At 50.2% G+C, this 23,643-nt stretch overlaps 8 protein-coding genes across 8 annotated transcripts; 4 read left to right on the plus strand and 4 right to left on the minus strand.

The window, feature by feature from the left end:
* Positions 1 to 141: 141 nt before the first annotated feature.
* Positions 142 to 2,223, plus strand: JCM6883_004946 (uncharacterized protein; the record flags this gene model as incomplete). The annotated part of the gene is made up of 7 exons (XM_076632064.1): positions 142 to 255; positions 320 to 588; positions 663 to 717; positions 780 to 1,283; positions 1,349 to 1,389; positions 1,450 to 1,601; positions 1,661 to 2,223. 7 exons carry the CDS (start codon positions 142 to 144, stop codon positions 2,221 to 2,223), a joined length of 1,698 nt encoding a protein of 565 aa, XP_076487988.1.
* Positions 2,224 to 2,737: 514 nt separating this feature from the next.
* On the minus strand, positions 2,738 to 5,563 carry JCM6883_004947 (uncharacterized protein; the record flags this gene model as incomplete). The annotated part of the gene is made up of 7 exons (XM_076632065.1): positions 2,738 to 2,777; positions 2,838 to 3,001; positions 3,068 to 4,171; positions 4,236 to 4,315; positions 4,389 to 4,547; positions 4,642 to 5,101; positions 5,186 to 5,563. The coding sequence occupies 7 exons, from the start codon at positions 5,561 to 5,563 to the stop codon at positions 2,738 to 2,740; spliced, it is 2,385 nt and encodes a 794-aa protein (XP_076487989.1).
* Positions 5,564 to 6,168: 605 nt separating this feature from the next.
* Positions 6,169 to 7,128, minus strand: CDC42 (Rho family GTPase CDC42; the record flags this gene model as incomplete). Its single annotated transcript, XM_076632066.1, has 6 exons — positions 6,169 to 6,252; positions 6,331 to 6,522; positions 6,601 to 6,780; positions 6,859 to 6,930; positions 6,996 to 7,022; positions 7,108 to 7,128. 6 exons carry the CDS (start codon positions 7,126 to 7,128, stop codon positions 6,169 to 6,171), a joined length of 576 nt encoding a protein of 191 aa, XP_076487990.1.
* Positions 7,129 to 8,021: 893 nt separating this feature from the next.
* SYF2 (Syf2p) lies at positions 8,022 to 9,318 on the plus strand (the record flags this gene model as incomplete). Its single annotated transcript, XM_076632067.1, has 6 exons — positions 8,022 to 8,252; positions 8,321 to 8,570; positions 8,636 to 8,670; positions 8,742 to 9,010; positions 9,084 to 9,235; positions 9,305 to 9,318. 6 exons carry the CDS (start codon positions 8,022 to 8,024, stop codon positions 9,316 to 9,318), a joined length of 951 nt encoding a protein of 316 aa, XP_076487991.1.
* Positions 9,319 to 9,568: 250 nt separating this feature from the next.
* CWC22 (U2-type spliceosomal complex subunit CWC22) lies at positions 9,569 to 12,675 on the minus strand (the record flags this gene model as incomplete). Its single annotated transcript, XM_076632068.1, has 10 exons — positions 9,569 to 9,878; positions 9,959 to 10,130; positions 10,192 to 10,309; positions 10,368 to 10,871; positions 10,931 to 11,079; positions 11,150 to 11,308; positions 11,377 to 11,773; positions 11,840 to 12,037; positions 12,099 to 12,501; positions 12,605 to 12,675. The coding sequence occupies 10 exons, from the start codon at positions 12,673 to 12,675 to the stop codon at positions 9,569 to 9,571; spliced, it is 2,481 nt and encodes an 826-aa protein (XP_076487992.1).
* An 81-nt stretch (positions 12,676 to 12,756) lies between these two features.
* Positions 12,757 to 14,461, plus strand: JCM6883_004951 (ceramide glucosyltransferase; the record flags this gene model as incomplete). The annotated part of the gene is made up of 5 exons (XM_076632069.1): positions 12,757 to 12,776; positions 12,840 to 12,902; positions 12,967 to 13,226; positions 13,300 to 13,900; positions 13,960 to 14,461. The coding sequence occupies 5 exons, from the start codon at positions 12,757 to 12,759 to the stop codon at positions 14,459 to 14,461; spliced, it is 1,446 nt and encodes a 481-aa protein (XP_076487993.1).
* A 1,101-nt stretch (positions 14,462 to 15,562) lies between these two features.
* Positions 15,563 to 18,588, plus strand: JCM6883_004952 (C2H2-type zinc finger protein; the record flags this gene model as incomplete). The annotated part of the gene is made up of 3 exons (XM_076632070.1): positions 15,563 to 18,297; positions 18,358 to 18,438; positions 18,501 to 18,588. The coding sequence occupies 3 exons, from the start codon at positions 15,563 to 15,565 to the stop codon at positions 18,586 to 18,588; spliced, it is 2,904 nt and encodes a 967-aa protein (XP_076487994.1).
* Positions 18,589 to 18,991: 403 nt separating this feature from the next.
* MAK5 (ATP-dependent RNA helicase) lies at positions 18,992 to 22,247 on the minus strand (the record flags this gene model as incomplete). Its single annotated transcript, XM_076632071.1, has 10 exons — positions 18,992 to 19,137; positions 19,202 to 19,389; positions 19,459 to 19,639; positions 19,698 to 20,097; positions 20,155 to 20,276; positions 20,337 to 20,536; positions 20,599 to 20,723; positions 20,792 to 21,579; positions 21,643 to 21,937; positions 21,996 to 22,247. 10 exons carry the CDS (start codon positions 22,245 to 22,247, stop codon positions 18,992 to 18,994), a joined length of 2,697 nt encoding a protein of 898 aa, XP_076487995.1.
* Between the last annotated feature and the right edge of the window lie 1,396 nt (positions 22,248 to 23,643).

A 23,643-nucleotide genomic window follows, 5' to 3' on the forward strand; every position in this document is an offset into this window, starting at 1 on the left:
CGAGAGACACAATTTGACCATTCCAGAACGCGTCTGCCGGAGTTGCGATGATCAGCGCTAAGGTTTTTCTTCTCTTTCTCTCAAAACCTTGTCTCTTCGACTCTTTCACGACAACACACGGTTAATCAGCTAGTTTCAGAGATGAGTGCGGCCGGAGTCGCGACACCTGCGAGTTTCCTCGGAGTCCCCCTCAGTCTGATCTCTCTCGTCACGTTGACCGTGCAAAACAGTGCTCTCACTATCGTACTCCATTACGTGAGTTCCTCTAGCCATTCCCTCCTAGACTGGCTACTGATCTGCTCGAGTGTACGCAACGTAGAGTCGAATCTCTGTACCGAAAGAGCAGATGTATAGTGCAGCATCGGCAGTACTCCTCAACGAGTTATTGAAAGGCGCGATTTCACTATCTATCGCGTTCAGGAACGCAGTACACGCACATCCTTCGACAACATCAGGCGATTATGCAGCAGTGCCAACGAAAGATGAATTGGAAGATGGGAGGAAATTGGGAGCGAATTCGACAGAAGACGTGTGGAATTCTACGAGGATGCAGTTGGCAGGGAGGAAACTGTTTAGAGAAATCTTTAGGTGAGTTGACCCGCTTTCATGAGCGCGGAGAAAGTTTGAAAACTGATGATGGTTTTGAGTTTTCGGTTTTCAAGTAACGACTGTTGGAAACTCTCTATCCCGGCATGTCTCTACGTGATTCAGAACAACGTACGTTCTTCACCAAAGTCTATTCAACGAAACAATTGAATTGACGACCTGATGAGGTACAGCTCCAATTCGTCGCTGCATCAAATCTCGACGTCCCGACCTTCCAAGTAACCTACAACCTAAAAATCCTCACGACCGCACTCTTCTCCGTCGTTCTCCTTCGACGAAGACTCTCCGCAAAGAAATGGTTCGCCTTGTTATTCCTCGCAGCGGGAGTTGGAGTCGTTCAACTACAATCGACCGCCGCAGCAGGAGGAGGAAGTAAATCGTCGCACGGAGGAGAGGATATGGATAAATTCAAAGGATTACTCGCGGTCGGAGCGGCGTGTATGACGAGTGGTTTGGCAGGGGTTTATTTCGAAATGGTGTTGAAGGGAAGTAAGGCCGATTTGTGGTGTCGAAACGTTCAATTATCGTTCTTTTCGTTACTACCCGCATTGTTCGCGGTATTCGCACCCGGATTATCGATCAGTGGAGGAGGAGGAGCGAATCCGACACCACCCGTCGAACGACAGGCGATTTTCGCGAATTTCGGTGGATGGGCTTGGTCCGTCGTTCTTATTCAGGTGAGCTCCAATCCATTATTCATCAACTCGGACAACTAAGCTGATTTTGTATCTCTTTTCGAAAGGTCTTTGGAGGTCTCGTCACAGCCCTCGTTATTCGATACAGGTGAGTTTGCACTTTCCGTCTCACATCCTGAACTCCATTCTGATCCTCTCTCATCTGTAGTGATAACATCATGAAAGGATTCGCTACTTCACTCGCGATCGTATTATCGTTCGTCGCGGGAGTCATCTTGTTCGAGTTTCAAGTGACGACTTCATTCTTGGTGGGAACGGCAATGGTCGTCACTGCTACTTATCTATACAATCTACCCGATAGTGAGTCTCGACTATTCTCTGCATTGGTAGGATTCTCGCTCATTTTCATTCGAAAAAAGCCGCAGCTCGTCGAGGTCCAGCACTCCCTTCCTCGAATCCTTCGACCGCTTCATCTCTCCCTAACACTCGCAATTTCAGTATCCCCTCGAGCATGGGTGGCTACCCACTATCTCTATCATCCCAATCCTCGTCCGATCAAGCCTACCCTCCTCAATCCCCCGCCTTCGCGATCCATTCCTCGAACGCGAACACCGCTCCCGCCTCCAACCCCGCCTACCGTCGCCCAAACCCACAACATCTTCCCTCCGGTGCTCAAACGCCCGACGTCAACCTCTCTATGCAAAATTTCTCTTCTCTCGAACACCATCCTCACCCTCACTCGAATCTCGTCAACCACGGTCATCCGATTTCTCCCCCGAATTTAGTCCCGAATTCGACTAGTCATTCCGCCTCTTCATCGTTTTCGAGATCGACAACCCCGATCCCGCAGGTTTCGACGAGAGTTCATCCGATGGAGGATGGTGCCGAGGGGGGATTGAGTTCGGGAATGGATCGAATCACGGCGCCGGGTTCACCGGATCCCAAGAGGAGGGGAGTTGGACAGACGACGAAATGGTCTTAGAGCAGTGAGTGGGTAGTAGCTAGACCTCACTAGGTATTCTTCTTCTTTCTCGGGCTTCTTGTGTAACTTCTCTTCGCATCAATTTTAGATATATTTCCTCTCTCTTTCTGGGCTCGCCTAATTTATCCACTCTTCTCTTCTCTTTCACTCTTGACGACTCATTCACAATATCACTGCCCTTTCTCTTCATCCCCATCGCTTCATGCTGCTGGATTTGTATTTCGTTCCTTCGTGAAAAAAAAAAGCATGCGAGTCTGTCTCTCAGTCTCGTCGATCAGGCAGAGTGTGACACGCAGCAAAACAGAATTGCAACAACCAAAAGAGAGAGAATAGATAGACAGACCGACAGACCGACGAGAAGCTTAGTATAATATGAAGGAAAGCAGACAACAAAGATAGAATCACTGAAAGTAGTACATTTGAACATCTCTTTCACTTCCGACGATTCATGCTACGTCGAGAGAGAGGCGGGATGTCAGTCGGTAGTTTGACAGAAGAGTAGAAAAGGAAATGCTCACGACCAAGTTCCTTCGTAACCGCTCATATCGACGGGTCTATTTCGCAACGAATCAGTTCCGATGGACGTCAAAGTAGAGCAGTGGGCATAGACTCACGTATGAGTATCCCTCCATCTCCCGACTAGACTATCCCCAATTCGATACCCTCGATAGATCCATCTTCCTCGAGAATCGGGAGTATATTCCTTGATGATCGTAAACATTCCGTCCCAAGCTCGAACTCTTCCCTTCAAGTTGAATTGTCCCCATGCAGAGTGACCCTACGCTCAATCAGCACGATCAGTCTAAGCTAAGCTCGAGCAAGACTGAGGCAAGAGAGAACGCACGGAACCAGTCAATAAAATCTCGTAATCTCCATCTTCGAGTTCTTCTCCTTTCCTCCTCCCGTACTCATCAAGTTCATCGTCTTCCCAGAACGCTTCTCCAATTTGAGATCTCTTTCTCATCATTCGTTTCTTCGATGCTCTTTCTTCTGATCCTCCTCCTCCCCCAGCACCTCCTGCCGAGATTGATTCTTCCTCATCCATTTCGACGATGACGGATTCGATCGCTCCAGTCGAAGTAGTCCTCCTCCTTCTAGCGACGGGTGGTGGTGATTGAGAAGAAGAAGTTCCTCCAGCTCGAGAAGTCGAGGAAGATCTAGTTTGTGTTGGTCTCGTCGTCGTCGTCTGTGATGATACACCATCTCCACCGAATTCAAACCCAGCATTCAATACCGGTCCCGTTCCACCCGTCCTAACTTTCGACGAGGAATGTCTACTCGTTGAACCCGCTCCTCCTGAGGAAGAGTGTTCAAGTTTAACTACTCTTTCCTCCAATTTCCAAACCTGAGGTTGATCACCAAACGGACCTTCATACAAACTCCTCATCCTCCCCCCTAACATATCCCTATAACTATCGAAATCGAAGAAAGAAAACCTTCCTTCCCAATTCCCACTCAAATCTCCTTTCGTGTACAAACTCGGTAAACCTTTCGAAGTGTACGGATCGATACAGGATGCTAGACGGATGAAATCTCGATCGTGAATAGGGGAGGAGAGAACGGGGAGGGTGGTTTTCGTAGGTCGTGAATGGGCAGTTAATCCTCCAACGTTACTGTTACTAGAGCCGTGCTGGTTGGATCCCATTCCGAAAGGTAGAACAGGTTGGACTTGTTGTTGTTGTTGAGCAGGAGTATTCGTACCCTGAACGAGTAAATCGTCTTGAACTGAAGGATCTTGTTCAACTCTGAAGAAGAACGAAAAGATCGCCGCGTGACTCAAGTTCGGTGGGGACAAGTCGAGTTTGCGACCCATGTGAGTGATCGTTTGCGCGTGAGAACGAGGGCGTAAATCGGCGAGGTAGGGACCGGCCGGGGGAGGGAGTACGGGATAATCTTCGTGAGTGACGGGGAGGGAGGGAATCGTCCAGGGGGCCATGAACGCATCGAACTGTACAAAAGAATCTCCTCACAGTCAGATCCGATACGATTTGACTGTGAAAAGATTGATGTACCTTGTGAGCGGCGAAAACGTAAGGTTTGAGTACGAAAAACCTTTCTTCAGATTCTTGAGCCGTTTCACTCGCGAGATCATCTAAAGTGGAGAATGGCGAGTCACTAGTTTAGCAATCATTCGTTTGCGAACTAGAAGAGACTCCCAAACTCACCTCCTCCCAACCAACCGATCCATAATCCTAAAGCTCTTCCCGCCGTTTGTCTTGGCCAACCGGGATTCAACGCTTCAGCGAGTAGAGAGTGCCTATAGAATAACCTCATGTATTCCCTTAGACAAGCGTAATCGAGTAAATGAGGTAGATTCTTTCCATCTGTCCACGAAAACCGAAAACATTTAATTCTCGTTTCCTCTCTCCCAACTGCCTGACTCGAGGGAGAGTGAGAGTGAGAGTGGGAAGAACTGACCGTTCTCAAGTAGCATTAAATAACAAGTCCACAAATTCTGAGTCAACTCGTCCGGTTCATTCAATTTCGTCCTCCCCCTCGTCGGCGTAAAACTCATCAATCTCGGACTCGCCGGTCTCGAACTCCCCTGTTTGAAACCCCCTTCGATCGCCGCGATTCTCATTTTCGTCAAGACTTGACAACGACGGACGAGCTCGTGAGCATAGTCTCGATTCGTGAGAGGATCCCAGGGAGAAGAGGAAGGAGCGGGTTTGTGAGAATGGAGATGAGTAGCGGTTGAGGACGAGGGGATGGAAGGAGAGGAGGAGGAAGAGGAAGGGTTGTCGAGAGAGAAGGAAGTCGGGGAGGAGGGTCGAGTGAAGGAATAGGATGGGTTTAGGTGGATTTCTTCAGAGGGTTTCGATTCGGGGAATGTCTGTAACAACAATAGCTTCTCCCGTTTCTCCTCGATATTCCTCATCTGTTTGTACGTATACGAGTTGCGTGTCAGTTCTTCCAGAGATTCCTGTTCGTGCCAAGAAGAGAGAGAAAGTGAGCAACCTACAGTTTCCCATCTCCTCTCTACTCCCTTCGTATCAAACCTCTCCTTGAACAAGTCTGCATAGAACCCTTTATTCCTCCTAAAATTCAATACTTCCTCGAACCTCTTCGAGATCAACAAGAATTCGACGAGTCCAACCGGTGGACCCGTTTTCTCGGAATTCAAACGGATCAACCAGAACGCGATCTCTTCGATTAATTCGGGCGGTAATCGCTCGAATTTACTGTATTGTCTTTGAGGAGAGGATTGAGGAGGGAGAGGAAGGGATGAAGTGAGACTGCTGCCAAGTGGGGCGATTGAAGTTGGGAGAGAGAGCGAGAAGGAAGAGAGACTCTCGGACAAAGGTAAGGATGGGGATTGTATAGGTGGTGGTTCACCCATTCGAATGATCGAGTCGTGGCGAGAGAGGTGAAGAGTCGAGACTCGAGAGTGAGAGGGGGGGGAAACTCAGAAACGCGAGAGAATTTCATCAATCAATTTGCTTGGAATTGAATTACGAAATTCATCTCTCGTTTCTCGCCCTTTTCGCGCCGAACTTCACTGAATGGAGTTGTGTAGTGATATGTATGGTAAGAGTGAGAGAGAGAGAGATGAAGAATTACACTAGGGCCGGGAGCGAGAAGGGTACTGCCAAAAGTTGAAAAATGAAATGAAATGAAAAACGAGAGAGAATCAAGTCGTCGCGCGAAAGAAGAAGAAGAGGGTAGGGTAGGTAGAGAGGGGGGTCCACATAATCAATCAAAAGAAAAGCATAGCAAAAATAGTTAGTAGGTAGAAAGAATAGAAGAGGGAGAAAGAACAGGAGGTGTCAAGAAGAATCGTAGTGGTGGTGGAGGGAGACAATGGAGGGGGTGCTAGGAAGACAGACACAAAAAAGGAGGGAGCGAGAGGGCGATAGAGCGAGAGGATTCTAAGCGAAGAGTGAGGAAGGAGCAGCGAGAGGAAGTGGAAGAGGAAGGAGAAGGGAGCAGGAGATGGAGAATGGTTTAGAGGATACTGCACTTGGATTTACGTTTAGTAACAGGAGGTTCCAAAGCCGCTACGATTGCTTCATCGAAAACGTTTTTCAACTAATCCAAACTCACACACATCAGTCTTCCATCTCTTTCGTTCTCTCAAGAGAGGAGAGGGTGAATGGATGAACTTACGCCCTTTTGAGTCAAAGCTGAACATTCGACGAATTTAACGGCCCCCAATTCTCGAGCGAGTCGTTCCCCAGCTTCAGGAGGGACCGGTCGTTGTTTCTGTCGACCTAGTTTCTCCGACACTGCCGGGTCATCTCGAAGATCTACTTGGGTACCGACGATGAGGCAAGGGACTCCGGGGCAATGGTGATGAACCTAAACACACTCAGTTTCAAGGCTCGTCAGTCCTCAGTATCTTGCGAGAGAGAGAGAAAGAAGGAGAGTAAGTTTTACTTCGGGGAACCATTTCTCTTTAACGTTCTCGAACGAAGCTGGTGAAGTGACCGAGAAACAAACGAGGAATACGTCCGTTTGAGGGTAACTCAAAGGCCTCAATCGATCGTAATCTTCTTGTCCGGCTGTATCGAACAATCCTAAAGTGTAGGGATCGTCTCCGATCATGACCGTCACTGCCTACAAACACCACCATCATCGAGCGTGTCAGTTCAAGTGGATCGGAACGACGACGGAGAGTGTTGGAGAGGAACTTACGTAGTTGTCGAAAACGGTGGGAACGTATTCCGAAGGGAATTTATTAGTCGTGTATGAAATGAGTAGACAAGTCTATCGCACTCGATCCACATCAGTGTCTGGTCCTCCGTTCGAGAAGAGTAGATGGGTAGGTATACCTTTCCGACAGCTCCATCCCCGACGACCTAGAGAGCAAACGCGGTCGAAGTCCCAAAAGGTGAGCTGAGGACAGCCGCTATCGTTAAACCTCGAGAGAGAGAGAGTACTCACGACACATTTGATAGTTTGCATGATAGAGCTTTTCGTAGACGTAACTAACGAATACGACGTTTAAAGAGAGTTCGAGGTGGTTGTTTCGGAAGAGGGTGAGGGGGAAAAGGGGGTCGAAACGGAATTGATCTGGAGAGAGGAGAGGATCTGATGGACCAACACACAGGCGAATAGTCAGTAAACAGTACAGCTAATCGACTCGTCTGAGGTTGTCTAGGCAGGTTCAACCGTGATGAGAGCGTCTCCCCCTCGCTTGAATTGATTCCCCTCCCCCTCTCTTAACTATCCTTCGTCCCATGAGCTTTCCCCGTGATCGAGTGCCATGAGAGATAATTGATTGGATCGTAGGATAGTCGCAAGAGGGTTAAGCGAGGCGATGAGAGCGAAAGGGTTCGTGGGATATCTTGAAGTGGTTCCCCCTTCGGCCAGGATCCCGTACTCTTCTTCTGAGAGCCTTCACGCCCTCTCGCGCTTTCTAGAGTGCCGAAGTATGTTCACCGGGATCGTAGAGCGAGTAGGAGAGAGGGCTGACGAGTTGAGGGAGATGAAGGGAATGGAGAGACGAGCGACGAGAAGGAGAGGGACAAACAAGTGCCGGAATGATCGTTACCTAGATCGAGCGGACGCGCGAGGGGGACTGGATAAGACGGAGGATGCCTTACGGGGTGGATTCGGGGAGGGGAGAGGGGATGGAGAGGGGACGAGAGAACGGATCCCGTTGAAGCGGTCGAGGAATTTCTTGAAATCAACAACGCAACTACGCCCTCCAGATCAACACTGATACAGTGATATAACGGATGAAGTTGTAACAGATTTATCTGGCTTCTCAGCTGATTTACCCGACAGCAGAGCGATTCGAAGTTGTGCGAAACTTCGCTCCTCTCTTCTCCTCACTCACACCGCGACTTTAAACGATGCCACCACGAAGATCTACGAAAGGTAAAGCAGCAGCGTTACCTCCCGCACCAGAGGAAGTCGAACCGGTCGCTTCCACTTCATCGGCTGGTGAAGTCGATGACATTCAAGGAGAGGAAGAGAAACTCGAATCGACCGGCGAAGCAGGGGAGGGGGAGGAGGAATCTAGTAGTGCTGGTAACTCGGTACAAGATCGAATGGCAAAGATGAAGCAGTTGCGACAACGAATGGTAACTCTCCCCTCCCCTCTCTCCTCTCTGTCTCCCAATCCTTGCTGACACGTTTGTACCTTCGACAGAATGAATCAGCCCGCTTGAATCGACAAGACGTGATCTCGGAAATGTCTGCTCAACGAGCCTCTGTGAAAGCTCTCGCGAAATTAGAACGAAAGAAACAACAAGTTGAAGCGATGGGGGAGAAGAAACGGGCCGAAGAGGAAGGGGAAGATTTGGAGAGGAAGAAGAATTGGGAGTATACGATCGAGGATAGTGAGAAGTGGGAGAAGAAGACGGCGAGGAAGGAGAGGAGATCCGGGTTTCAATTCTCCAGTATGTCGCTCTTCTGCCTTCATCGACGAGCTGTTTACTCAAGAGACGCTCTGATGTATGTGTAGATTACGATGATGTCGCTCGAATCAAGTATAAAAAGGTGAGAGAACAGTGAACGTAAGAATCTAAAACTTTCAAACTGATTACCTTTTGTTCCCATACATCTCACAGGATCTCGACGATTTCAAGCCCGACCTAGCCGCCTACAACGCACAAAAAGCCTCTACCTCAAATTCCTCGGTCGCTTCCTCCCAAGCTTTACAAGTTCTCTCAACATCGGGTCTCGCAGATTCATCAGGATCAGGAGATGGTACGGTAGCTACGGTTGGTCAACATTTAGCGGGACAAGGGTTGTATCGAGATGCGAATAGTTTCGTTTATGCCGATCATAAACCAACGGAAGATCAAATCGATCGAGTTATTGGGAAACTCAACTCAGAGTCAGTTTCCTCGTCTCTCCATCTCTTGTTACTGAAAGTAGTATACTGATCGAGAGACCGAGATGCATGACAGTCTGGATAAGAGACAAAAGAGGAGTAGGAAACGAGAGAATGAAGATCAGGGAGATATCACTTGGATCAACGAGAAGAACAGGATGTTTAACAAGAAACTCGCGAGGTATTACGATGATGTTACGAAGGAAACCAGGGATAATTTCGAACGAGGTCAGCTTCACTCTCTCTGTCTCAGTCTGCGGAACCTTCGGTCACTGACTCCTATGTCAATTTTCTTAGGTACGGCGTTGTAAATCGCCTGCTTTCCCTCTTGACTTGTATACAGCTCTCTCTCGCTCTCTCTATGTTCACTCCTCGTCATTTCATTGCTGTAGTACCCCACTCTCTCTTTTTGTGTTTGTAACATTACGAAGAAAGATTCTCAAAAAAAAACAGAATCTTACAAACTAGCTCAATCGGTTCGAGTTGACATTAACGTAGTTTCAAAATGAGTATATACTACCTCGCGATGATCTTTGCAAACCAACCAACTCATGCTGTGTCTCAACGCCTTGCACCCCACCCACTATCTTTCGGTCGATTATCGTATTCTCCTCCTGGTCCTCCTCTGCCATTTCTTCCTCCATACCCTCCTCCTCCCCCTCCTCCGTATCCTCCTCCCCCTCCTCCGTATCCTCCTCCGTTCCTCATAGGTGGCGGTCCATTGTTCGATGATCCACCAGCCAATCTCGCTCGATCAGGATGAACGAAATCTTTCCTCGCTGCTGCAACAACCGGAGAGGGCGAACGTCTTCTCGAGGTCGAGGCGGCAGCGGTTCGACGAGGTGGTGGGGAAGGTGATCGAGTTAGACTCCTAGACCTCGAACGAGATCGGGATCGGGATCTGGGAGTGAGGGAACGAGAATCTCTTCGACGATACGAAGTCTTTCGAACCGGGGAAGGAGAGCGGGAATAAGATGGTGAACGTCTTCTGTTATCGTAGCTTTTTCGACGAGGAGGAGAGCGAGAACGAGAGAGAGATCGAGAACGAGAACGGGAGTAGGAGCGATTGCGAGGGGATAAGGAACGGGAATAGGAACGACCTCTTCTTTCGCGACGAGGGGGACTGCGGGAATACGAAGGGGAACGTCGACGTCCTCCTCCTCCTCCTCCTCCACCACGGCGACGTGAATCGGACGAAGAGTAGTCGGAAGAGGAAGGGGAAAGGGAAGATGAGGAGAGGGAAGAGGAGGAATCGGAATCGGATGAAGCGTCGGCGGCTTCGAGGGCACGACGTTGTTCCATCTACAGATAGAAGCGTTAGAACTGAGAGATACGAGGGAATGAAAGAGTTTAGACGCACCATGAGAGCTGGAGCTCGTTTGAGTTGTTCTCGCATGTTTTCGGTCACTGCTCCTAATCCGATCGAAGTGAAGAAATTGATCGAGAAACGAGTGTTCTTCGGGTTATCGAGCGGGAAGATGTTGCCTAGGAAAGGTTGAAGTTGATCCTCCTTGAATCGTTCCTTCAATTTAACCAATCCCATTCCTTCGATAATCTCCTGAAACATGATCTTGACGAAAATACGACTACTCGAAGTCGTGTCGTCTTCGTTCATCTTGATCGAATCCATTACGGTCCACGAGATCGCGTCGGTCATGAGTAAATGACCGAAGAATCGAGCAATGTTTCGAAGTTTGTTCGTGTCTTCGCGATGAATCGTCGTGTAGAATTCGTTGAACAGTTGTTCGAACGCTGTTTGCCACACTTGGTTCAACTTGCATAATCGTTCTCCCATCAATCCGTAGAATTTAGAGAATGTTCGTTCTTGCGAACAACATCGAACGACCATCTCGCAGAGGAGTTGCTGTTCAACGAAGAGGATAAGTAACAGTTCCTTACAGGAGCGATCTACAGCGAGCTTACCTCTTGACCGGGTCCGAGATCGATCTTGAGTAACTTGTGAGTTGCTTCTTCAAAGTCGAGCGCAGACATGATCGTTAGGTAAATCGAACGTTGCAAGTTGACCTTGTTCGCTCCAGTTTGATCGTGAACGTCTACCGTTCCGTCCGCATCTGCGAGAGGAACATTCCGCGCATCAGCCTCAAAGTCTCTTTTCGCGGGATTCGCGAACGTGTCGCTCACTGATACCATCTTCGACTTCGCTCTCTGCGTCACTTCCTTCTTCCGTATCTCCTTCTTCTCCCGATTCGTCTTCCTCATCCGAATCTCCTAGGATTTCTCGCTTCATCTCGCCATACGCTTCTTCATTCGCGGCAAATTCGGGATCAAACTTGAAGACGTCTATAGCGTAAAGAGGGGGTCAGTCTCAACACAGAGTACAGAGAAGAAGAGAGAGAATCTCGACGTACTGAGCATTCTCTGTTCATTAACTTCATCGTCGAGTGAAATTCGATGCGTGATAATATCCTCCTCCTCGACCAAATCCAATCCTTCCGGAATGATCGGGTTATCCTTGAATTTGTCCTTCCTAACCTGGAATAAGACTTCGACCATATATTGTACCCTCTTGTCGATTCCACTCTCGTTCAAAATCGTTCGGAATCGATCGAAAATTCCATTGTTCGCTCGAGCGGAATGTTCAGCGAGGAACGCTCCGACTTCTCGCATGAACGAAACGGCGATCTCGACGGAATCGTCTGTAGGGCGTTCGAGGAGAAGGACGAGCATTTGGAGGGCGAGAACTTCGTGGGCGACTTGTTGGTTCACGAGTTGTCCGATGAAGGTAGCGGTAGCGATGACAGCGGGCTACACGAAGACAAGAGTCGAGTGAGTCTCGTCGTCAAGAGTGTAGAGCAGGAGAGGGAGACTTACCTTGTTGTTTCGTTTGTAACTTTGAAGGAATTGACGAATGAGTCGGTTGAGGAGAAGTTCGCCGATTTGAGGGAGTTTCGTGTTGACGATCGCGACGAGAGATGCAAAGATGGGAGTGAAGGGAAGGGAAGAAGCTTGAGCTCGCATGACGGATTGAACGAAGAGACCTTTTCCCCGAATCAAGTTTTCTCCGAATAACTGCTCGAGCAGAACGAGTCAGTGAGATTCGCTGTCAGAGCAGATTAAGTGTTGTACTTGCCTCGGGTACTAGTAGTTTGATGTTGGCAACGTTAACCTTGTTGATTAAACCGTTGATACTCTTCTTCAAAGCTTCCCACGACATTCTCTGAAACGCTTCCCCTTCTTTATCTTCCGCTTCCTGATCCGCCATCATGGCCCTCAATCGATGAGGAGGGATATAAGTTCCTCCTCCCCTCGTCAACTGCATCTTTTTAAACTCTACGACTGGATCCGCTTTCGGTTTCGCGGCAACTGCGGTCGAATCGGTGTTTGCGAGAGAGAGGGCCATCTGTCGTTCACGTTCTCGTCGACGAGATGGGTCATTGTCGGGCAAGCGGGGAATCGAAACGGGTGCGAGGGGAGGAGATGCGTCTGCTCGAGCACGACGAGCCGGAGGAGAAGGAGAACGAGATGCCGGCGATCTACATACACTCAAACACCAGTTAGTCACTTGTCTAGCGTACGGGAGAGGCGTGTGAAGCGAGATGGGAGATGTGAGATGGAGAGACTTGCCGTTTCCTAGACTGACGAGGTGGACTGTCTTCCCGTTTGTCCTCGACGGGTGATCCACCTTGTGGACTAGGCGATCTAGACATTGTCGTCTCTGATGTCGTCGATGTGAGAGGGGTGAAGAAGAGCTAGTATAATCGAATTCGTTGACTTTGTTGTCACTCTTGATGATCGCTTCTCTCCTGAGGTAAGCCGTTTTACCCTCACAAGAGCTCTTCTAGTATGCTCACGTCGAATACTGTGTCCTCAGCTGGATCTTCTGTGGATGGTACGTCGTGTTATGGTCAGTCTTTCTCCTCGGCCTTCACGTCGCGTTTGTCCCTCTCTCTCCCCTATCTTGTGGTCCTGAATGCTCACTAGAGCTCCTTTGAACATAGACGGAAACGTTATGCGAAATTACCGACTTCCGAACCTCCGATTGAGCCTCTACCCGCCGATCTCGCACCGGGAGTCTCTATTCTTCGACCGCTACGAGGATTAGATACGAACCTATATGAGAACCTCGAAGCTTCGTTCTTGCAAGACTATCCGAAATTCGAGATCATCTTTTCAGTCGCGGAAGAGGGAGATGCAGCGATTCCAATCGTCGAAGAATTACAAAAGTTGTATCCTCACGTCGATGCAAAGATCTTGATTGGTGAGTCTCGACTGTCCATCGCACGGTCACGTTATGTAGCCTGACGAGAGCGTGCTCGATTGTTGTGACACAGGTCAAGAAGTCGTCGGAGTGAATCCTAAAATCAACAACTTGATCCGACCTTACCGCGAAGCTAAATACGACCTCCTCTGGGTTCTCGACTCGAACGTCCTGACCCAGAAATTGACCTTGTCCCGTTCGGTCCCCCTCTTCACTCCTTCGAACGCTTCTCCTTCCGCTCGACCCATCGGACTAGTTCACCATCTCCCCTTCGCCGTCTACCCCGATACTCTCCTCGGATCTCGAGTCGAACAAGTTTACATGTGTTCGACTCATTCGAAGATGTATCTCGCGATCAATCAAGTTCAAATCGCTTCTTGCGTAACGGGGAAATCCTGTCTCTACAAGAAATCCGATCTCATCAAAGCTGCCGAACGTAAACTTTCGAAGGGTAAACTGAGGAGTCAAACTGCACGAGACCAAGAACCAGGGTTGGCGACTTTCGGTCAATACTTGGGAGAAGATAACGAGATTGGAGTTGCGATTTGGGAAGAATTGGGGATGAGACATGCGATGGGAGGTGAAATGGCGGGCAATACGGTAGGGACTATGTCGTTTGCGAAGTACTTCAGGAGGAGAGTTAGGTGGATTAGAGTCAGGAAATATATGGTCACGTAAGCTTTTCATTCTCTCACTCTGTCGAAGCTCACAGCTAATTCGTTCGTGCGAACAGTGCATCGACTCTAGTTGAACCTCTAACAGAGTGTGTCGTAGCTGGAATCCTCGGTTCACTCGCACTGCGGCACCTTTTCTCGATCCCTCCTCTCCTCTTCTTCCCTCTCCAAACCGCCCTCTGGTTCTACCACGATCTCCAGATGTACCGCGCTCTCCTTCCTTCTTCTCCTGCGCCCTCGAGCGTCCTCGACCCTCCTCACCACGACGGTCCCTCGTTCTCTTACTTCAAAGCGTGGGCTTTACGAGAATCTCTCGCTCTTCCAATCTGGTTATTCGCAATGTTGGGAGATACAGTAGGATGGAGAGATGAAGGAATGGTGTATAAAGTTCGTCGAGATGGGAGTGTGAGGGAACTAGAAGCGGGAGAGAAGGAAGCTGCGATCGAGAGGGTTTGGAGTAAGATCGTCAAGAGATGGAGAGGAGTCAGAGGGAAAGGTTATGTTGAATTGACACCGGACGATGTGGAGGCTAGAACAGCTCCTCATGCTGAAGCTCATTAGACCTGAAAATATCGAATAGAAGTAAATTTTGCATCGTCGCAAACTCGAGTTTCGAGACGTTACGCCTCACTTCCGCACGTTGAGCTCGATCGCCGAGAGTCGTGGAAGGGCGGATGGACTCGCGGATCAGTTCGCAGTGAAGCATGCGCCAGTCGAAAAGACAATATCGCTCGCGACTCAAGATTTGTCTCAGCTCGGTCCAGATCGTTAGCATCGTTCGGAAATAGAGAAAGAACTGCGCGACCTCGCGCGTAGGGGTCTTGCGGTGTCAGAAGATCGGCTCGAGCGCAGAACATAGTTGAAGCGGTCAGTCGCAACGAAGAGATTGAGCACTTTCCGCAGAATCGCAGGGCAGTGCGAATCGAGACGATGGCTCTCGAGACGACCGGAGCTATGCGAGCCCTCGAAAGTAGGTACGATCTCATGATTCGAGTCAAGCTCGAGCAGTCGTTGCGAAGGAAAAAGTGACTTGCTTGAAAGAGCCAGGGAGAGCGAAGAAGTCACGAGTCGTGCGAAGAGCACACTGTGTGTGTTTTCGAGAATGGGTACCGAGAGAAAGGAAGACTCAAAAGTCAGAGCTCCGAGCGCTCCGAGGAAGCGAGTGTTCTAGACTCGAAATTTTAGAAGTTGAAGGATGCTCTCGCGGTTATTCTTCTTCCTTCCACCACCTCACTCTCTCTACGCCTCGACACGTCAGGGCACTCTTACTAGTACATCCAACTATCAGTCCCGCCCATCAGATCAACCTCACTACGCCCACAGATCGAATAGAACCAGTGTTTGCCCCTTTAGTTCACTCAACTCAAGTCGATTTGGAGCACTCGTCTTCCAACACCCGATCTCGCCTACAGTAACGATCACCGTAGTGAGACTGATATAGTGGAGGATCTTAGGACATAGTGAGTACCCAATAACTCGTGAGTCGAGTTCGATCTCTCTTCATCTCTCATCTCTGACGAAAAACATTGGTCTGATTCGAAATCACTCTCTTCTCTTACGCTGTCCATCTGTACAGTATATACTTCTTACCAGCGACACCTACCCCCTCCGATCCAAGCAGCTCCGCCAAAGCTGAGTCTGGAAAGATAAATCAGTAAACAAATGGCACATTACCTCGATTCATTCGAAACCTTTACCTCCCTCAACCCGACTTCTACCACCTTCGATGACGATCCATCCTCTTACCTATCCGGTCCCGATTTCGACCTCGATGCCGCAGTCTTTTCGGATCCCGGACCGATTCCTTGTCGAACTTCGGGTCCTTCCACTTCCTCCTACACTCACTTCCCAGACTCTTTCCAATCGATGAACCCGACGTCGATGAACCCTCTCGGAGTCTCGACTGCGTCAAATTCCTTCGCCGCTTACGATCCCGACTCTCCATTCAATTCTCCCGCTGCTGGAAACGGTTCAGCTTCGTTATCCATGTCGATCAAAGGAATGACGAGAGATGGAAGGTTCAGGACAAAGTTGATGGGAGTAGGATCGGATGGAGGGTACCTCACGAGTCCACTCATCGTTGGGAAACCTCGAACCGATAGTCGAACCGGAAGAATCGCTCCTCCCGAAATCGCTATCGACAGTCCTGCCTCGACTCCTCGAAGCTCGACCATGAGTCGAACAGACCACCAACAACATCAACTGCAGCAACATCACTCTTCGATGAGGGCGGTATCGATGAGTATGGTACCGAGTTTGAGTATGGGAAGTTCTGCGAGTTCGATCGGGTACGAGACGACTCCGATTGAATCGGGTAGTCGAATAGGAGACCTACAAGTGAACGACCTCGACGTCGGGAACCAAGAAGGAGGAGGAATCAAGGAGGAGAGACGGATCGAGGATAATGAACCGCTCGGAATGGGGATTTCAGGAGTCGGAGACCTCGCGGCTCAACTCGAACTGGGCGACTATGGGAACCCGAACTTGAAGATCTTTGCGATGCCGAAACCTGGAGCGGCGAAACAATCGAACGACGGAGAATGCGGTTTCCTCCCTTACCCGGACCACATGCCGACGACGACGCTCGGTCGAGGAAAGAAGAACGTCGTCGATGTTGGAACTGGTTCAGTCGACGATTCGGGTTCTCAAGTACCTCCTCGATCCGCGAACAAATTCGTCGAACACTCGTTCCTCAAATCTCCCCCTCCGGCTCAAATCTCTGCTGCTCCAGCGACAGGACATCGACCGAAGAAAGCTTTCCCAGCTCGAACGATCAACAAGGCGAAATCATGTTCAGCTCTATCTGCGACCGCGAGACGTCAAGCTCAAGCCGACGAACCTCTTTACGAACCTCTCACTCCCACTTCTCATCACACCGCCGATTTCCTTCAACCGAGCGTCTCGCAGAATGGTCTCGCGATCAACGTCACACAACCGAACTCGATGCCGTTCAGCTTCTCGGATCTCTACAACCTCGGACTCACGAACGAAGCACCGGAAGAATTCGAATTGGTCAAGAAGAACCCAGCTCAATTCGCTCAAGAACTGTTGCTCGCCGACGGACAAGGAGGAGGAGGAATCGGTCTCGGAATGGGTCAAGACCTGTTAGGAGTCGGAGGAGGAAACGGTTACGATGGATCTGGACCTGGATCGGCGTTCTCCTCACCTTCGACACCTTACCTCTCTGATCCTTCTCCCGACATGACCTTGACGAATTACGCAGGAGGAGGAGGAACGAGCGATCTCTCAAGTGCTGAAATGTTCCCTGCGACTTCGATCGATTCCTTCTTTTCGTACAATGGTTCAACCGCATCTTCTTCGTCAATGCAGCTTGGTCAAAGTCAAAGTGGACGACAACGATGCGCGACTTACGGAGGACCCGACACTAGCTTCCTAGGGACCGATCCTTTCTCTCCTCAGCAACGAGCTCAAACACGGAATCGACAACCTTCGGCTCGAGCTGCTTACGGAAACACGAACTTTTCGTATCCGAATCGTTTCGCCGCTACCGACGAGATTCTACCGGTTCCACCTCCTCATCGATCGACACAGCTACAATGGGACACCGGATCGCAAGATTCCTCTCTGCCGATTCCTCCGATGCCGACAACTCCAACTACCGCTCGCTTCCAACCTCATCAACGATCAGTCACTGGGCCTGCACTCGTTTCGAATCAGAATCAGAACATCGATCTCAGTTTCCTCTACGATCAAACTGGTTCGAACGACCTTCAAGCGGCTTACGATCGAAATCTACAAACGTTCGATTCATTATACGAAACGTATGGGAACGGAGGAGGAGGCGGAGGTAACGACGATACTCCGAAAGCGTCGAAACGAGGTAGGAGCCGAAACGACGACGATAACGATCCCGATTACACGCTCTCACCTCAAACGAACCAAGAAGGCACCGAAACTCGCGCGAAACGTCTTCGTTCCGTAGCTTCGGCACCTTGTCTCGCTCCTCGAAGGATGAGACCAGGTCCGAAACCGAAAGGTTTGAAGTCGCCTCAACAAGAACAAGAAGGCGTCTTCAGCGCGACTTTATCTCCCCCGATTCCTCAAATTCGAAGAGCGACTTCTCCTTACGCTTCTCCTCTCTTAAGTGGAGGGTACACCGACGATGAAGGCGAGAATGGAAGGACGACGATGATCACTTATACTCCTGGACCTCCTCCTCTACCTGGACAACCGAGGAGTTCGGTTCCAAAGGACGTAATCGAAAGTCTCTACTCGGCGATCCCGGGTCACGTCGACAAGAATGGAGAGAAGGTTGGAAAACGATACGTTTGCTTGATTGAGGGTTGTGAACGAACTTTCCCCCGAAAGAGCGCGATCGAAAGTCACATTCAAACTCATCTCGAAGATAAACCGTTTGTTTGCCCGCACGAAGACTGGTAAGTCGTCTCATTCTCGAGTCTTCGGCTGTCGCTCATCCAACAACCTTACTCCGGCAGTGACGCTTCATTCGTTCGTCAACACGATTTGCGAAGACACGAACGGATTCATTCTGGGAACAAGCCTTTCCCTTGTCCTTGGTACGTCTGATCTGCTCTTTAAGACAGTCTGTCGCTCGATATTGACCACGTTTGTTCAACAGCGGCAAAGGATTCGCTCGAGGAGATGCACTCGCTCGTCATCGAGCTCGAGGAATCTGTTCAGGCAGTCTCGTCCCAAGACGGATCTAATACCGGCTCACTCTCTCTCGCCTCTCATCTCTGTTCCCTGCATCGTCGTCGTCGTGATCATCATCATCAATTCCCCTTGTTGCTATACCTTTTCTTCGGACCTTTTTCAGTACCTTTCCTCCTGACAAATCTCTATTACTTCTCTCTGATGCCCATCTCTAGAAGATGTACTCACACCACTTATTTATACCCGCTCTCTCTTTCTCTCTTGCAGTTTTGCCTACTTCTCTTTTCGCTTTCCACTTAACTCTGTTAATAGTTTCTGCCTGTCCTATTTTGCTTTGAGACTTTACCTCAATTGACTCTCGATACTCTCCTATAAGCCCAGTTGATCTGAAGAGAGAGAGAAAGAGCGAACGATATTGCGGAAATGCGAACGAGATTGGTGAAACGACAAAGCTCTCTAAACCTTTTCTGTCTTCTTCGCCTTGGCTTCTTTCTCAAACTTTTCCACCTTCTTCTTCTTTCGCTTCTCGAGGGGATCTTGCGTAGGCTTCGCGAGATCGTCAAGAGCAGTCGAAGTCTCCATCCCGAGCAATTGAGAATGACCTGATTTGGGAGAGCAAGAGTCAGCTCAAAACGATTCAATCGAGAGTAGAAAAGAGAGCTTTACCGGTTCCGGTGACGAGTTGATCGATGAGTCCGACGGTATTGCGACCAGTGAGGTATTTGGCCGATACTCCTCGCATCATGAGAGGTTTCGAAAGCATCTCGCGGAGCTGAGCCTTGAGTTGACGAGCTTCGGCCAAGGCCTTGTTGCGTTCCTTCTTGATCCTCACTTGGGGTGCGTCATTGTCGAAGCTATTTTCGGAACACGAGTGTGGATCAGAAAGGAGCACCCGTAGAGACATTGAACGAGAGGGAACCTACTCGTATTCTTCGTCCTCTAGATCGATCTCCATCGCCGCTGCAGCATCTCGGAGCCATTTATCGTCGTGTGCTTCCTTTGTCGCTCGATGTTGGGCAGCGTCGATCTTCTTCGCAAGCTCGACTCGCTTCTTGAGCTGATCGAGGATTGAAAAGTCGATGGGGAGCGCAGGCAGATCGACAGCTGAAAGACCCAAAGATCAGCTTCGTTGCTCATGGCGAAAGAGAGAGAGAGTGCTCACATTTTCCGAGACCGGCCATCAACATCCGTTGCGTGTTCTTCTCCTCGGGAGCGACGATTTGTAGGGCGAGACCGGTCTGACCAGCACGAGCCGTTCGTCCCGATCGATGGACGTAAGTATCAGCCGATCGAGGAAGTTGGTAATGAACGACGTGGGAAACCGAGGCAATGTCGAGTCCACGAGCTGCGACGTCGGTAGCGAGAAGAATCGCGGTCGGGGATGATTTGAATCGGTCGAGAGCTTTGAGACGTTGTCGTTGTTGCATGCCCGAGTGGATCGGGATAACGTTGAGGCCGAGAAGGTCGAGGAGCGGGTTGAGACGACGAATACCGTCGATAGAGGCGAGGAAAACGATTGTTCGAGCAGGGTAGCGAAGGAGGAAGTGGTAGAGGTAGATATCCTGTCGAATAGAGCGAAATCAGCTGCTACTCAGACACTGTGGAAGGGATTGTCTTACCTTCTCGTTGACCAAACACTCGACTTTGCACTCTTTGAGAGTTTCGACGAGACCATGCTCGGGGGTAAGATCGATGATCTCAGGGTTGGGGTCACGGAAGTCGAGCTTATCGAGCAGGTCATCTGTCGATGGACGAGAGGGTCAGAGAACGCCATTCGAGCAGTCCGAGGAAGATGACTCACCAAGACTACTCATCGAATCTTCGTCGACACCCTTCGGGACCCATCGCTTCCATCCGGGTTTCCTCTTGACGTTCCTCTGTAGCTCTTTGCTCATGGTAGCCGAAAAGACGAATGTTCGCATGTCTTCGCGAGTCGGGACCAAGTCGATGTTGCCTCGAGCACCAGCGAAATCATCGACGAAATTCGTCTCGTTCTCGACACTGAAGATGATTGATATCAGTGCCACGACCCATTCGTCGCGAGTGGCTCGGAGCAGACTCACCCTTTCCTCTTCGTCAGCCTAACGATGTTTTCTAATTCCGCGAAATGCCCGTTCTCGATCATTCGATCTGCTTCATCGATGACCAAGAACTTCATTCCTTTGATCTCTCGAACGAGGTTATCGCTCTGTCGGCAGGACGTACGTTAGCACGGTTAATGAGAGCAGGCAAGAAAGAGAAAGACTTCAAGCGCACCTCTCCGATCAAATCCCACAGACGCCCCGGAGTCGCGACAATGATATCGGCCCTCTTCTCAAGCTGTCTCTTTTGCTTGTCTACACTCATTCCTCCCGTCAAAGCGACGACATTGACCAATTTCCCTTTCTGACGTTTGCGAGGATCTTCTTCCGACAGTTTCGCGTTCGATTCGGTTGCCGGTAAGAGCGGAAGGGTTCGCACAGCGACCGAGAAGAGAGATGCTCGAACTTGAAGAGCGAGCTCACGAGTCGGACAGAGGATGAGCGCGGCGAGTCGAGTGGGAGGGTACGGATCGAGGTCTGCCGATTCTTCGGAGAGGGCGGGTGAAGGGGCACGTTTCGATGCGGAGGCGGCTTCTCGGAAGATGTGGGAGAGGATCGGGAGACCGTAGGCGAAGGTTTTACCGGAACCAGTTTGAGCGACTCCGACGATGTCGCGATCTGAAGGAGTTGCGGGAGTCTGGAAGTCTTCGCCAACTGCATCGTTTGAGATTCCTGTCCATTCCTCCTCCTCTCCCTCTCCCTCTCCCTCTCCCTCTCCCTCTCCCTCTGCCTCTGCCTCTGCCTCTGCCTCTCCACCTTGAGTTTCTGTCTCCTCACTTGTTCCCTCTGTTTCTGTTCCTTCTACTTTCTCCTCCTCTGTCTTCTTGGGCTTCGTTGATCCCACTTCGAACTCGAGAGCCCGTTCCTGAATCGCCGTGGGACTGTCGAAGTTGAGTTCATGAAGTGCGCGATAGAGACAAGGGGCGAGTGAGAGGTGAGACCATTTCGGTAAAAGCGTTTCAGCTGCGAATGCGCAAAAGTTATTAGCATTCGTTCGAGAATAATGAATCGTCCCAGACGACTTACTATCGAAAGGTGTCTCGTCGACTGTCTGAACCTTTTCTGCTTCCTCTACTTGATCAATCTGCCGTTTCTTGCCCTTCTTTGCTTTTTTGACCTTTTCCTTCGTTACGGGGAGCTGTTTCTCTTCGACCGCCTCTTCCTGCTTCTCCGTAGCTTCCTCTGGTAGATCTTCTTCTGCAAAGAACAGTTCCTCTTCCTCGAATGGGGATTCATCGACTAGAGATTCAGGTTCTTTGCCTTTTGCTTTCTTGCTCTTTTTCGCTGGAGGTGCTTGATCTTCTTCTGCGTCTTCCTTGACCTGTTTCTCGTCTGTGATGAGCTGCATTCTGACCCCTCGTGAGAGAATAGGGACTCGCCTTGAATTGAACTCTTCCATCTTCATACACAACATCTACTCCTTCAATCTCGTCCAATTCGAGTAGTCCACCGTCTTCATCGAATCCCAACTCTCCCGGTAGGTGAATGTTCTTCCAGTCGAGGGCGCTCGGCGCGGCGTTGCGGAACTTTGGGGCTGCTTTTAAAGATGAAGAGGAGGTTGGTTTCGAGGTGGAAGGGCCTAGCTTCCGCTTCTTTGCGCGTAGAGCTGAAAAGTGCTGGCCAGACGGCATGTCGTGCGAGTTGAGTGAGGTGAAGGAGCAGAAGAAATCTAAGCGAAACTTTTCTCAGGGTTTCGGAGTTCGATTTCGATCGCGCTTTTCTGACTGCTAGGGATTCACTGATGGTTTGTCTCGAAGCTTTCAGCGCCTGTAGGTCCCGCCGAAAAATCGACGAGGACTTTCTCGATTTTTAACCGGAGTTCGAGAAGTTTCGCAAGCGAGCTCAAGCGGTGAATTCGGGACGATGAGAACGCCTTCAGAACGAAGCTTGACAGAGGTTGCTGTCACAGTCAGCGCTCAGCTGAAGGAGACCGCCGGGGACAACCCAGAACGACAATGGTTTTCTTTCCTTCTCTCGAAATGGCACCTTCGACGAAGCAGAGCTATACGTGCGTCCTGCCGCGCCTGCGCCCTTGCTGACATTCTCACGTCTGCGAATCGACGGCTACGCTGCCATCGGGTCCAGACACTTCAGCCTTACGGTTCCTTCTCGCTTCTTCAGAGTCTTTCCTCGAGCTTCGTCAACTTTAGCCGCTATTTCGTGCGGTCAACCGATCGGATTTGTGTCGTTCTCGTCCGACTAAGATCCCTGGCTACCCTACCATCGTCCGAAGGTAGGTCAAACCCGCTCGTCTTGCTGCGAATTTTCCTCAGTTCAGCTCGGGACAAGCGTTTCTGGTCAATTCCTCCTGTTTTCTGTGCTTACGCTCGAGTGTCGGCCTAGAGAGAACCTAGTCTGCTACCGATACTGGACACGGAACCGTGCAATGTCGTCGCTAACTCAAGTCAGCTCGAGTGAATTCCAGCTTCACAGCAAGGTAGCGCTTGGACGAGGTCTCAACTCCTTGCACCAAGGTAGCATCTGAGTCTGCTAGAGCTCTCATGGGAGAGATAATACGAAGGAGAAGCGTCGTTGGAGGCTGAGGAGCAAGCGAGGTGAAAAATCTTCGACTGACCTGCCAATCGCCGTCTGACATCCTTCAGCAGCGGCTGCGTTGACATAGCCTCATCACTAGCTGAGGAGGCGAGAGGGAAGGGCTCGCACACCCGCTCAGAGGTCGCTCGCAACCGCCAACGATGCTCGTGCGAAAGTTCGTACGTTTGATTGCAGCTCGTCTCTGAACCGCCACTCGCGAAACCCGACAGAAGCCCGTCGAGCTGATAGCAAAGAGAGCGTCACTAGCGATGCAGAACAATAGCTCTGCGCGAGTCTCGCAACAACTCTCGAATCTCGAGAACCGTTGCGAAACCGAAAGTTTTCGGCGGTTCCGCCAATTCCACAGATCGCTGATGTTGGCAGCGCGGAGGCAAGAGCAGCAGTAGCTTCTCGGGTCGAGATCGTCGCAAGGCGGACTATGAGAGGGTTTCGCTCGAGGAGAGAGCACTGTCGTCGAGAGGAGCTGGATGA

The sequence above is a fragment of the Sporobolomyces salmoneus genome (assembly GCF_050403485.1).
Source record: "Sporobolomyces salmoneus JCM6883 DNA, S_salmoneus_JCM6883_v1_ctg22, whole genome shotgun sequence".
Lineage (NCBI taxonomy): Eukaryota > Fungi > Basidiomycota > Microbotryomycetes > Sporidiobolales > Sporidiobolaceae > Sporobolomyces > Sporobolomyces salmoneus.